Source organism: Coturnix japonica, chromosome 4 (genome assembly GCF_054131305.1).
Source record: "Coturnix japonica strain WE chromosome 4, WE-NBRP24, whole genome shotgun sequence".
Taxonomy (NCBI): domain Eukaryota; kingdom Metazoa; phylum Chordata; class Aves; order Galliformes; family Phasianidae; genus Coturnix; species Coturnix japonica.
In genome coordinates this window covers 37,555,304-37,570,611 of record NC_140666.1, presented here as the reverse complement: position 1 = coordinate 37,570,611, position 15,308 = coordinate 37,555,304, and the positions used below count along the sequence as shown (strand labels likewise).

The 15,308-nt window shown below is 37.3% G+C and overlaps 1 protein-coding gene across 5 annotated transcripts in view; it reads right to left on the bottom strand.

The window, feature by feature from the left end:
- The window catches only part of DCLK2 (doublecortin like kinase 2), a 71,696-nt gene that overhangs the window by 29,373 nt on the left and 27,015 nt on the right, over positions 1-15,308 (bottom strand). For 3 of the 5 annotated variants that reach the window (XR_001554836.3, XM_015861111.3, XM_015861113.3), the window contains exons 3-6: positions 7,338-7,440; positions 5,612-5,713; positions 3,576-3,626; positions 1,132-1,226 (exon numbers count right to left, since the gene is read on the bottom strand). Coding sequence is in view for 3 of the 5 variants with exons in the window: in XM_015861111.3 (XP_015716597.2) it covers positions 1,132-1,226; positions 3,576-3,626; positions 5,612-5,713; positions 7,338-7,440 (351 nt within the window). In the remaining 2 variants the exon portion in view is untranslated. The remainder of the gene's footprint in view (positions 1-1,131; positions 1,227-3,575; positions 3,627-5,611; positions 5,714-7,337; positions 7,441-15,308) is intronic. The other 2 variants (XR_001554837.3, XM_015861112.3) reach the window with 1 other exon arrangement.

The window sequence follows — 15,308 nt, the reverse complement described above, 5'->3', positions numbered from 1 at the left end:
TTTCAAGACAAATTTAACACCACAGCTACAATTTTCAGTATCTGAATTATTGCAGCTCTTGAAACTGCTTTATGAACAAGGATCAATCTATGTTGCATTGGACAAAAAGCCGTTATGGAATGGTACAGCTCGTCAACATGAATTGTCTCAATGAACCAAACAGTTGAAATTTAACATGGAAATCAAAGTCTTTTCTCAAGTATCTAGAGAAAAGATTACTCCTTGCAAAACAAAGACATGGTAACAATTAGCATGTCAAAAAACAGATCTAAATACTATTCAAATGACTTTCTTTTGCCAGACCCTTAATTCAGACAACAGTTCTCCACAGAATTATGCAGCCTCTTCACAACTCTTGTGTTCACCAAAGGGAGTTATTTCTTGATCATAATAATCAGAGACAAAGCCATCTAGTGTGTTTTCACAAAAGCTGCAATTCACAATTCCATAAGAAAATTCTCCTTGAAAGGACAGCTGCACACATGCAGCAGTATGATTCTCTGCTGTGTGCTCCAGACCATTCCTTTTATTTTACCTAGAAAAAGGCTGCAGGCAGCCTCTAAGAACTGTATATTTTTCTGTTTTTAAATACGAGAGGCAGAGAATTCTCTTGGTGCAGCACAGAGAAAAATCTGCCAGACTTTAGGCAGCTCTCAAAGGAATCGCTCTCATGCTTTCTGGCAGGAGATCACATTAAGTAGTGAAATTGTGTGCCACAGGTGAAGGAAGGGTGCTTCTGATGAAATTTTGAGCAGTGCTGCAGGATGATAAGCTATCAGAAGAGGCTACTACATTAATACATGGTAGGGAGATATAAGTTACTCAGACAAATTATGCCATCTATAAAACAGTGCAAAAACTGAAGGATAAATAGGCATATTCAAACCACTGTCACCACCCTCAGTCTTCCTTAAGCTTTCTCCATCCTGCAAACCAAAGACAAAATACAAGAATCTTTCTTCAGCTCCCTTTTCCACTCTGACCTCAACTTTAATCTCATACTAGCAAGACTGCTCTATAAAATTATAGCTTCTATTTATTTATTTATTTATTTATTTATACTATTATTCAGTGTTATTTTAATACATCAATTAATAGAGAATAGAGTATTTTTATCGTTCTGGTACTTACCTTGAGTCCACGAAAGCTGCCTGGGCTTGTTGGTGAAGAACTGGAGGACTTTGTAGATTTTGGAGTGGATAATTGGCTGCTTGGGGTTCCATTAACTGCCACGCAAACAAGTGGAAGAAGATTAAAAACAAACAAACCAACCCACCTAACTAGCTTTAAAACATAATATCTCTTTCTGACTAGGTATCACTAAAATCTGTACACAAAGATCAAAACAGACTCATCAGCATTTAGGAATAAATTACGTGATCACATGCCGCACAACTATTTGCCCAAAACTCATGCGGCTAGATATGGGTTTAAGAGAATACACAAATATCACATTGCTCTTCCAGGATTTTAAAAAGTCAGCTCTGTACTTTGCAAGCGTGAGAGCTTTTTTAATAGACATAATCCCTTTACATTCCATAATTTACTGTGAAATAGCACAAAATATGGGGAGAAAACGTGTTCATAAGTGGAAACACGTGGCTGTCTGTTTCTCCCTTTTCAGATGTAACATTTAGCAGAACGCAGAACATTTTTGCTGGGTTTTTGTTTGTTTGTTTTTGCTGGTTTTTTGAGCATATCTCAGTACTATTTTTTCAACTTCAGCAGTCTACTACTTGGTAGACCAGGCTGACTGCACTGCAACTTCCAGAAATTCCTTTTGTTCATAACCATATCTCTCTCTCAAGTGCGATGTTAAGGTACAACTATTTAGCTACGGAATAAGTCTGCCTCGAAATCTTTTCATTTGATTCCCAAACCATTTGCAGGACTAAGTTTATTTTTTTTTCTGCAATAGATATTATAGTATTTCAATACTAAATTATCAATATTTAGTATATAGTTTTGAGCTTGACACAGGTTGCACACAAGAGCTGCACACAAGAGCAATAGATTAGTAAGTTCAGCTTAAGTGCATTTTTAAAGAAGTAAAATGAATTTAGAAGCATATGTCCCTCCCGCAGATCTGTAAATCTGGTACTTTTTATCAGTTCGTTTTACATAAACTTCTTTGAACTGGGCATGTCAGCACCTCCTTGTTTTGTAAGGAATTTGCAAGCAGGAAAATGCGAAGGGCTAGTAAATGCTGTTAGAAATAGTTCCAAGCTGTAAAGTATGTGAACAACAAACTGACCAACTATTACCACAGAAGCAAAACAATTTTTGTTTCTTCACAAATTCTTTTATATGAAACTCACAGATAAGACAGTCTTCCCTGAACATAACAATTGAAGCCTACACTATAAGTCATCTCTAAATGTCTCTATGTCACTGTCATCCTTTTAAGCAAGGGCAGAACCACCACTAAACTGTACTTGTGAGTTTGGCTGGTTAACAATCTTCCCTCTTCTATGGAACAATATCCCACCATACACTTGCAGTAATACATCTCTGTACTAGTATCTTAGCTGTGCATGCTGGACAAGTGTGAGCCAGAGGTCTGATTAGATGACCTACTGAGGTTCCTTCCAACTATTTTCCTTCTGTGATTATACAACACACAATCAAAGAATTGTAGGGGCTGGAAGGGACCTCTATAGATCAAGTCCAACCCCCCTGCAGACAGCTGTACTTTTTTTCTTCTTTTTTTTCTTCTTTTTTTCTTTTAATTTAACTTAGAAAACACAAGCAACCTGTATTTATTTTCAACAATTAGCTTCTTTGCTAAGTTGATTTGCTACTTATTTCATGTATATAGAAAACTTACCTTTCTTAACTATTTTCTAAGTATAAGTACTTCTGGGTATTTCTACATATAAAGCAGCCTGAATATACAGAAAAAAAAAGATCTTCTTTTTTTCCTTAAATAGTACATGTTAGGTGACAATTTACTGTACTGGGATGCTGAAAACTGTGAAGCCTATGAATAACTTTCAAATTGTTAACTTTTAATATGGTCCAAAGTCACAACTTATTTGCTAATGAAAGCATGTATTACTTGTAAGAAGTCTAGTGTTTTAGCGCAATACTGGTGAAACTTTCACTTGGAACTGAAGGTTGAAAGAGGTTTCTTGTCATTCCAGCCTAAGTTCTAAAACACCACAAGAAAAAAAGGAGAGAAAGAGACTGCAAATAAAAGGTGTCATATGCATTTCTGCACCTCTCTTGTCAGCAGATCTTACCCCTGTATTTTTGCACTAGCTGAACATTTCTATTGTGATATACACATACATTCTGTTTCTCAGAATGCTTGTCTACTTGTAGTTAGATTATACCTTTATAATTTTAACACTGACACCATTAGTAGATGTCCAACAAACAACTATAAAGATTCATTTAGATTATCCCAGTCAAAGACCAACTTTTCACAAAAACACTGGATGCATTATGGCTCTGGCTCAGTAAATGCAAAATGTGCATTTCAACCTTAAAAATACGCACAGATGCAGAGGAAAGTGGAAATGGAGAGGAAGGAGACACGCTAGTGATAGACAGCCATAACAGTAATGGCTCACCTGGGGATTTTGCTGAAGAATGAGCACTGGAGTAGTGGCCACCCCTCTTAACTGTACTCATATGTTTGACACAAAGGAAAAAGACATTAAGGAGAGAAGTTATTAAACAGCCCTGAACATGCATGAAAGAAAGAAGGGAAAAAAAGATAACTAAAATCTACATGAGAAAAAATAAAGCAAGTAAATAGAAGGATAAACAGGAGACACTTTTGATAAATTTTCAGATTAACCTGAAATGGAGGTTAATTAATGGAGGCCAATGGAGAAATAAGTAAGGAAATGACAGTGCTGATTTCTAAATATTTTGCCTAAAATTCCCTGTTGATAATGAATATATTCTATATATACATTCTATATATTCTTATATATTCCGTGTAATCTCATCACAGTTAACAGCATTACATGAAATACAAATCATTTGTGAAAAACACTGTTTGAGGCTTTTCAATTAATATCCCAACTTTGTAAATAGATGACAAATATTCCACTTTTAAAGATCTCAGAGACATAAAATGACTTTAACCAGCATTAGTTAAGCAATAAATACTGATATGGATGTGAGAATATGAAACATATTGCAGTTTTGAATACACACACAGGAACTTATGCACATAAAATTACAATTGAAACAGAGCACAGTATATTTACATATTCAGTGGTTTGATTTCAGGGCTACTTCTCCAGGTCTGAGAGAAGGAAATCGATTAAGTTTTATTATATTTAGAAATTAAATGCAGAACTAAAATAGGAAAAACAAGATTCTCCCTTCTATTTATTTGTATAAAAGACTCAGTGTTTGGAACGGATGGGGGTCAGTCAAACTTCTGTCAAATACACAACACAAACCTTACTTTGAAATTATACAGAGTACAGGAAAAAAAATCTCTGTCAATAGGTGATTGTATTCCAGAATAGCTCCTAAACTTGCTTCAAATAACAAAATCCTGTATTTTGACATTATTTGGTTTATATAGGAAAAAGCTTTTGAATTATATTAACACACCTATAAACATCAATTCAAACACATAGCCATTCTACAGTTAAGTTTTCAAGCAAATCGACTGCTGTGCTGAAAGCATGTCCTAGGCAAACTGTTGGCACAAATTATTCCAATCTTCTTAAAATGGAATTTTTTGTGCCTGTTAATTAATAAATAGAAATAACATTTCTTATCAGGATTAAAAAATAAATTTGTATTTTATTATAAACCAGTATTATTAGAAGGACTTGGGGTCCTGGTGGACAAGAAGCTGGACATGAGCCAGGAGTGTGCGCTTGCAGCCTGGAAGGCCAACTGTGTTCTGGGATGCATTAAAAAAGTGGTGGCCAGCAGGGAGAGGGAGGTGATTGTCCTCCACTGCTAAGCTCTTGTGAGACCCCATCTGCAGTACTGCGTCCAGGCCTGGGGCCGCCAGTACAGAAAGGATGTGGGTCCAGAAGAGTGTCACTAAGATAATCAAAGGGCTGGAGCACCTCTCCTATGAGGAAAGGCTGAGGGAATTGGGCTTGTTTAGCTTGCAAAAGAGAAGACTCTGGGGAGACCTCATTGTGGCCTTCCAGTATTTGAAAGGAGCATATAGACCAGAGGGGGAATGGATGTTTACAAGGGTGGATAGTTACAGGACAAGGGAGAATGGTCTTAAACTAAGACAGCTGAGATTTGGGTTAGATATTAGGAGGAAGTTTTTCACAGAGAGGGTGGTGACACACTGGAACAGGTTGCCCAAGGATGTTGTGGATGCCCCATCCCTGGAGGCATTCAAGGCCAGGCTGGATGTGGCTCTGGGCAGCCTGGTCTGGTAGTTTGCAACCCTGCACATAGCAGGGGGGTTGAAATTGGATGATCACTGAAGTTCTTTTCAACCCAGGCCATTCTATGATTCTGTGATTCTATGATTACATCTATGTGAGAAACAGATAAAATATTTTTATCAGGAAACAAAGCACAGCACTTGTACTTTGCAAAGAGCCAGTAGCTTTTTCAACCCTTTAAGCAACTGCTAGAGTATTTTATGTGCTCATCCTAGAAGTTGTACCTGATGCAGGTGATTTGCTTCGACGTGAAGGTCCTGGACTTTTGGACCCAGAATACCTCATGCCAGATGATCGGGAGTAAGATGATTTCATAACACGGCATTCTGCAAACCAAGCAGATGAATTTCAAACAAAATTAAATGTACCAGCTTCCTGCAAACCCTGCAGTTTCTGATTATTATCCAGAAAAAGAATATCAGTATTTTCCAAATATGCTTGCCAAACTAAACGAGACAGTCAATCTCAGGATTGACCCACCTGTCATAAAAATATTTCTGAGCCAAATGCTTTATGTAACATTCTGCATGTCATATTCGAAGTCTTGAACTTGGGTTATGACCATTATTCAAGTTTGTACCTACGCACGGCTGAATGATGGCAGTTAGCCAATGACAATGTTCCTCTGATAGTTCAGTAAATCCTGTGTGCTGTAATGGCTGCTTCATATAGGGTAAGTGCGCAGCAAGCTTATTTTACCTTTTCTTGCAAGAAACTGATGTTCTGAACAGTTTTTGAAGAGGTGAAAAATGCCTATTGGTTCCAAAATGCTGAGACAACAGATTACTGTAATTTACCATCAACTATATATCGTGAAATAAAAGAACCCAAATAGGAAAGGAGTAAATAATCATATATGTATTGACATATTTGAAAATTTTAAATTCCTACAGTTAGCATCTACTGCAAATCTCGCCCCATCTAATCTTATCATTTTACCTCTTAATTTTGTCTCTGTTATTCATCACTATGATGGCAATGCCATTACTATGCTATCAAGTCATCATCAAAAAAGACACATAAAGCAGTATGCCCAATCCATGATCCACTCTTTACTGAAATTACTTTTATCTGTTAAGACCTCCAGAGTATTATAGAAAACAAGGACCATTGAAGGTGAAGAGACCAAGTGAGTAAGAAACCCCCAGTCGCTAGTTTCTCAGTAAGGAAATCAGTATACTGAGTTAGTGCATGTTAGAATGGGAAAAGCAAACTTATACCCACAAGATCTACAAAAGTATTTATATTTTTGCCCAGACTAGAATTTGCAGTGTGAGGTGGTACAGTCATGTTCTCCTCTGTCTGCACAAGATCTCAGCTAGTTTAAAATTTTATGTAAAAAATACTATTTATTTGAATCAAGGTACTTAGGTAGTTCTAGAAGAACAGCATGCTGGCAATAACAGCAAAATGGGAAAGAGCTGATTTTGCCAACACATTCAAGTGTACAAAACACTGTGGTTAGACATGTAACTGCACTATTTAATATAACAGAAGATTTTGTAATGAAATTACAGTGTTTATAACAATTGGAAAAAACAGCATAAATACAAAATCCAAAACCACCCTCAGATAATCTGACGATTCTTGCCAGGGCAATTACTGTTACCCACAAAACTCTCACAGTATAAACAAGCTCCACATTTGGTCTACAGCATTCAAGAACTAAATATGAATTGTTTATTAGGACAATCTGAGACATGAAATTAGCAGTGACGTATATGATTTTTCAAAACTCACATGAAGACAATAACACGGAGACCATCTTGTAGACCACAGTTGTCAAAAGAAAATGTTTATAACTCATTTTAGAAAAATTAGAAATGTAAGTGAACCTTTTAAAATGCAATTCTGTTATATCACATAGCTCTTGAAAAGTGACCAGAGGTTAGGGGAGGAGGTGTGAATGAATTTGACTGATTCTAATGGGTTAAGGAAACGCAGTCTTACCACTGTGATCCAAAACGAAGTCATCCTGAGCGTACCGATATTTTTCAGGTCCACATGCAATGAAGACATCATCATCTCCAAAGAAGTCCTGCAAGCACGTAACCTTAATGGCAAAAAACATAGAGTAAAATAAACAAACATAGTATTTTCAAATGCTAAATCTTCCAGTAGTCAGCAACTCTTAATAAGTTTGTGTACTCCTTTTCACTGTAATGTTCTTCTATAATAACAGTCATTGTAGTTCTCATGTACTTCAGCTATTCCTCATATTCAGGAAAACTCACAGTCAAGAATGTAAACACTACTGCTCCTTACCTCCAAGACAACCTTCTCTTCCACGTATACCTGTACTTTTCCCTACATGTGCATGGTGATAGCTTTGCAGCTAGAAACCCTAGTGGTAGCACTGAAGCTTCTGGTATTCTTGCATTAGTGGCTTGTGGGCAAACTGATAAAATTTTTGCTTCTGTAATATTTTTTTTTAACGCTTTAAGGCATTTAATTTTCATCTTTAAATGTCACATAAAAACAAACCAAACCACTACTTGTCCCTTCTATTAAAAGTGTTCAAGAAAAAACAAAATGCAGAGTTCCTTCCATGCCCTTTACAGCTCATTCTGTTTTTAACTGTTAAAGTAATAATGTTAAATCTATTTCAAGAAGGATGAGGCTTTAAAAAAGATAAATGCTTTAGTTTCTTTGAGGGAACAAAAGAAAAGATCACAGAAAAAATAAAAATAAAAATAAAAAACAACCAACCCTCAAGAAGTCAGTTTGTGTAGGAGTAAATATCTACTTTAGAACAAATTAAAACCAATAATGCCACAAAATGAATCCCACTGAACTGCTTTTAATATACTCTTAGAAAAAATAAAAATAAAAAAATGATTACAAGTAGCAAGATAATTCTTAAAACTAATCTGATCAATATTTTCTTGTGTAATTGCTTTACATCCTCTCCCAGTCTTCCCCACCCCTTCTCTGTTATTTTTAACATTATTTTTAACATTGCATACCGTGAATGAGATTTGGGAATAAAAGACAGGCAGGAGCTAAGAAAGATGGAACTATTTGGCAAAACCATTTAATTAAACAGGTGAAACAAATAACTGTTTCTATGGAAACGGGTATTTCTCCTTTCCAGCTACCTGTCAGCACCATTTGCATATTTTACTCGGGGTGATAATGGCAAATGCTGGCAGATCTGGAGGGAGGGTTTGCTGCTGCCTGCAGCAGGCAGCACTCAGAATACCAATGACCCTGTGTGCTCTGCAAGAAGAGACCAGGCAGCCAGAAGCAGCACAGTTGTCATGGCAGCTTACCCAGAACAGCAGCAGGTGCCCCTCCAGTACCATCCTCATGCTGTGCCACTTGCAGTACTGAGTATTTCTTTCACTGTGTTAAGGAGACAAAGGATTCCAGCCACTGACAAAATCCTTTTATTTTTATCTTATCTTCTCGACAATGATCTACTCACATTGCCTAGAGACATTTTGAGCTACACTTGAAATTGCTACCAAAGAGGCAGTCAGCTTGATTCAAAAGGCTGCACAAATTTAAGAGTTTTGCTAACATGGGATGTGTTCCCCTCTACTTAATAAGCCTCTCTACTAATAACTGAACTCTGCCATTTCCAGAGATTTCAGAATTTTTTCTTCCTTTTGCCAGATGCATTACCACTGAAGCAGAAGCAAGCTTTAGAAAAAGAAGACCAGACATCCTTCCCACCTGAAAGGAGCAGGAGGGCAGAAAACTCAACAGCCAACTCAAACCCACCAATATAAGAAAAGCTATGAGAAAGCGTTCAAAATAGTCATCCTGGATGCACCACTGGAAACAGAAGGAAGCACTCTGTGAAGCACAAGCTCACATATGAAGTCCCAAAGTAGGGGCCATTCCCACAAGCTCTGTACACCCATCACTTTTTTGCATGTGCCTCTATTGCCCCTGTATTAGCTGTTTTGAGCTGGTCACACTTAAATGCTGTGCTAAAATGAATCTGGTTCTAATATAAAGCTTCTCCCTCTTATGTCAGATTGTGGAAAGTACATGGGGATGTATGATATCATGTGTGGTAGCATCCTTTTGCTGCTTATAGAGCAGTTCTGCATACCAATGAATCTACAAATATCTGCACAAAAGATGACTGGAATAGCCTTGGAAGTGTGCTTTAAAACCTTTTCTAAATGTCAAGGAATAAAGGAATTAAAAAAAAAAAAAAAAAGAAAAAAGAAAAAAGGTATTTATTTCCATAGATTTATGCATAGTTTCCTCGCACAAGAATACATAGTAGAAATTGAAAAAATAATTATCATCTATCTATTTTTTTCCCCTGTCTATTTCATAAAGAAATGGTATATATTTCCATGGGAGAAATAATGTTATACCAGTAACATTCAAGCCAAGTCAGAGCATCCAGTGTCACACTGTGAGCCAGAAGAAGGACAAGTAATGGGCAGAAAGCAATGACTGGCAACCAGAGCGCAAGGCCCAGCCAACAATACTGCTCTTGACGTAGCAAAACTGGATAAAAAGCATAACAGTATTTGACCTCTTCATCTGCAGATTATGACAATGCTGTTTTTACTTTATTCATGCCAAATAACAGTGCAACAGCTCACAAAGAAAAGATATCCTTAAGGTATCCTGTTGTCCCAGACACATATATGTGGAATGGAAAGAATTTTACACATTGAAGTAAATAGTATTGTGTTCCTTAACTATTACCTGGGACTTTAACTATTTTCAAGCTCTAATATGACAAAATTCAAGCTTTTAACACATGCACTTGTGATGTAACTTTGAAACACAGATAATACAATTGGTGACAAATTAAGAAAACACCACACAGCAGATCAGTATCAACACCCTCCAGCCAAGAGTTCACTGAATAAATTGTTATTTATTGCAGCTGCACAGCTATGTTTCATTCTAAACATAGAACAATAAGCTGTAAAGTCAAATGGCCTGGTTCAATTTAGCATGGCTGATTCAATTGAAGCATCAGCAACAGGACTGTTCAGTTTAAGCCTGCAGAGCCACACCCTGCATCAGGGGAAATCTGCTCTGGATGGCAAAATCCCCACATCAGATGGAAATTGAACTACAACATCCAAACTGGAAAAGATAGACAAGATTATTTTCATTTCTTTTTAAACAGTAAAGAAAAAATTATACTTACTTACTCCAGGAAAAGAAGTATGTATGGATATGGTATAAATATTTGAAAAAGGAAGTGCTTAAGATATGAGGCAAAGGAAAAGCTAAGAGAAGCAGCTGGATTTGTGGATGTGTTTTCAGCTCAGTGGCAGTAACAAGCATTAAAGGCTGAAGCTCTTAAAGAAATGCAGTGTAGTTTTGGTTTTGTTTGTTTGTTTTGTTTTGTTTGTTTTTTCCCCACAGGAATTGATACCAAAAAAAGCATATTAAATGTCAGCATGACAGAACTAGATATAACCTCCAGGCTACTACCTTCAGTCTGACAGGTCTCGACTTCTCTACTCTGCTCTTGTGAGGCCCCATCTGGAGTACTGTGTCCAGGTGTGGAGCCCTCAGTACAAAAAAGATATGGAGATTTTGGAAAGGGTCCAGAGGAGGGCCACAAAGATGATCAGGGGGCTGGAGCACCTCCCCTATGAGGACAGGTTGAGGGAGTTGGGTTTGTTCAGCCTGGAGAAGAGAAGGTTGCGGGGTGACCTCATTGCAGCCTTTCAATACCTGAAGGGAACTTACTCCCAGGAAGGGAGTAAACTCTTCGAAAGGGCTGATAATAGCAGGACTAGGGGAAATGGTTTTAAGTTGAAGGAGGGAAGATTTAGGTTGGATGTTAGGGGAAAGTTCTTTACTAGAAGAGTGGTTAGGTCCTGGAACAGGCTGCCCAGTGAGGTTGTGGATGCCCCGTCCTTGGAGGTGTTCAAGGCCAGGTTGGACGGGGCCCTGGGCAACCTGATCTAGTAAAGGTGTATGTTTGGTGGCCCTGATAGGCAGGGGGGTTGGAACTACATGATCCTTGAGGTCCCTTCCAACCCGGGTAATTCTGTGTGATTCTGTGTGTGTGATTTTCTCCTGAGAAATGCAACTCCTATTTGACTGGACCAGATCACAGCTGTACTGTCCTGACAGTTTTGCCTTTTGCATCAACTTTTCTTTCTGAGTAAGCAAAAGTAAAATATTTGTCTATTTTTACAGGCTAGCTTTCTAATCAGCATTTTTGTTTCACTTTTTCAAACTAAGTTAGCATTGCCACAGTTCAAGGGTTTGTGTATGTTCTAAAGAGCAAAGTACAAGCAAAGCAGTCCTGCAGGAATAGGGCAGTTGTCCATTTTCTATTTCAGTTTCATCACCAGGGCTCACCAGGGCAGACCTAACTTTCAAAAGGAAGTACTTCCTCCGAGCATCCTCAGGAACTCAAAGGGGAAGGTGAAAAGGGCAGTTCCACCCCTTCCTACTGAGCACTGTGTTTTTAACACAGCTTTTCATACCTTGGAACTTCCCCTGAGTCTCTGCATTTCCACCGAACAACTTGACCAAGCCAAAAGAGATAAAGGTGTTTAACCACTGTTCTTAACTAGTAACTAAACCATTAGTGTCCTTCACTACTGAAACTGAGAACAGAACAAAAGAGGTTCAGCACTAGCTTAAGGCAGATGTTTGCCTGTTTATACTGAAATACATTTCCTGACAGGTCTTCAGTAAACTGTGAAAGAACAGCCAAACCAGTAGCCAGGATACATCCTGGAAGAAGACACATACAAAGAAAAGTCATAAACCAGTGAATCCTTGATATACCCTTCTTAAAAAAAAAAAAAAAAAAAAAAAAAAAAAAAAAAAAAAAAGTACTGGAATTGCCAGTATTCTTTCTAATTAATAACATGTTCACTTGGCAGAAATTACAGTGTCAAGGGCAACCATGCTAAGTGAATTAGAAACAGGTGAAAAATAAACTGTGCAAGACCCAGGCAAGCATGGAAGCCCACATTAGAGTACACAGGAATAGCAACAAAAACACTGCTAGACTGAACATGTGGTAAATCTGGAATCTAAGGCAGAATAATAAATAATAAGGCAGAGAATAAATAATAATAAGGCAAAGAAGAAGCACTTGGCATCTTTGAGGCTTAACTAGGTCAGGTCACACAGAAAGAATGCAAAACTAACAACTGTTACAAAACGAGAAAGTTCATTACCTGATTTATTATATGCCTGTGCATGCTGGTGACTTTGAGACCAGCAAATTTACTTTACAATTGAAAGACTTTCCTTTATACTAATCTCTTATGTTTCTGTACCAAAGAAAGAGTATTTTAAAAATTATTTATTTTTATCAATTACACAGATGCTCTAATACCAACCTAACAACCTCAATTAGCTGGTTTGTGAAAACATCTTCTTTCTCTGTATGGATGGATCAAGCAGCGTCCCCTCACTAAGCTGCTGGACATTGCCATAAAGCTATATGTTATAATCTGATTTCTAGGTTACAGTATCCAGAAGGCATTGTCTGATTGCCTTTTCTGTCACTAAGTTCAATAGACAGTGAGAAAATAATTAAGTTTCTTGAATATGTGTTTAAAAGAATTTGTAAATATTGAGTGGGGGAAAAAAAGAAAAAAAAAAAGATATTGAAACAAAGACTGTAAGAAAAGAAGAATAATGCTCCTAGGCCAGCATCCTAAATAACTATTTAATCATGGACTGTGACACATTCTTAAAGTCGTAATCAGAAAATGAACCTTCTTTCACAGATACCCTGTGATGAGGAACAGCAGTGAAAATGAAGGAGACAAAATCCTTCTGTCCTACAGGGAATCTGAAGAGTAAAAAAGAAAACAAATGTTAAGTATTTGCCTGCTGCCTTGTAAATGGAAAAAGTTTGGCAGTAAGCCCAGGAAACGCCTAATACAGTATGACAGTGCAGAAAGACTGCGTGAACAGACTGGTCAGGGCACCAGAGCTCATGCAGCTATGTGGAACAGATGACAGAATACAGCACATACCACATTTAAGTTTAATTTTAAATGTAAACAGGTTTTTGCATCTATTTTTCAATATCTCTAGAGTTTTATTCAGAAAATGAATACATGTGGAAATGGGAGATTGCAGTTGGGTGCATTTCAAACAGATGGATCAGCTTCACTGCAACGGAAATGACTGCCAGAAAAATAAGCTCTAGAAATATGCACAATATGTGTGCTCCTATCATGTATCTTCCAGTACTGTAGGACTTTTTGGCAAGGCCCACTCATTAGTCTTCCAAAGGGAAGACCTGACCTCTTTCTGCAAAGAAGTATTTCAGATACTGCACTAATTATGTGCAGATATTTAGATATAGGAACAATTACAGTTGAGAGGGATTAAAATTCTGTAAATTTTTAATAATTTTCACTCACACTATTCAAAACATGCCATCATTCTCTGTAACAAAAAATACCCCGGCACAACCAGTATTATCCACTACTTGAAAAAGGAATTGATTGTTTCAGTGTATTATATGACAGTGAAGTTCCAAACCACACTTCTCAATTCAAAGAGAAATACAAACAACAGCCCTACCAAACTTGGAAATAACTGGAAACTGGAAGCAGAATTAACTGATGTTAAACTCATGACCATAATCCAGTCTGTCTGAAGAGGAAAACACAGCATTTTCAGTTACCAGAATTATATCTTTGCACACAGAGGCATTAATCACAGCAGCTCAAATAAGTCAGCATAACAGATTCTTTCCTTTAGTGGCACAACTGGGAAGACTAATGCGGAACCAAAAATAGTACCTGACTTCATATAGCTAACCTTCCATCTTAGTCCCGAGTAGCTAGTCTAAAAATAAAAGCAACTTGTATTGAGAAATAATTTTAAAAGAAAAAGCAGACCTAAGAACAGACAGCTGGCTTAGTTCAGTAAAATATGGATTCAGTGATGCAAATGTCGTTAAATTATAAGCTATATTGGTTTTTTTTCCACAATACTAGCTCCTCTGCACTACTGAAGAAATCAGCACCTTTAGCTAGGATCACCTTACTTGACAAACATGGAATTCATGTCCTATGTACTGCAGAGGATTTAGAAGAATGAAATTCACTTTCATTCCTTTGACTTTTCAGCTGAGAAGTGCTGCTGGGGCACACAGCTATAATCTGCTGCAATCCCAGGCTTCTGCTGTTTGTGAGCAGGTCCTATAATCAACCACAGTGAAACTCAACCATTTTATTTTGCACAGAACTGAGAGAGCTACTCTGGCTGCAGCACCTCTCTGGCATTTCTCGTGATGTTCCTATTACAGCTTCCAACATGCAGAATTAATCAAGGTTCAACTCAGTCTGCCTGAATCTGAACTACAGTGCTACATGACTTTGTTCTTTCCTCTGCTCTGGTTTAAAGAGGCTGGCATCAAGATGCTCAGTTTGGCTCAAAAAGCACCTATTGCTGCAGCTGATGATCAGCCACTTTTTCTCCTCCTCAGATTTCTTCTTACAGAAGATTTCTTTTATTATTTAAAATAGATAATATATAATAATAAGAAGAAGAATATATAATACTGATAATAAATAATATATAATTAACAGCATGGTACCCCCGTCCACACTTAAAAAATAATACGTAAATTAGTTAAATAAATACTAAGATACAGGTGCACTCATTTATCCATATAGACAGAGGTGCACACAATGCTGATAAATTTTATATTCCAGTGATGACTAAGAAGAAAGCATCACACACAACTTCCCCTTCCCTTCCTTGTTTCTGCCTGCTTAAACATCTTCCAGTTCAGTCACCAGCAGAACCAATATAAAACTGTAGTGCGAGTAGTTATCAGTCTGAGGAAAGAAATGCAAGAATTTCAAAAAGCTCTATCTGTATGCTTATAAAGATCTATTTGTTTCACTGGTACTTCACCTGAAACAAGAATCTGCTTTCCAAAAATATAAATCTACAAGCAATTTCTAAATGGGATTCTGCTCAAATCCAAGG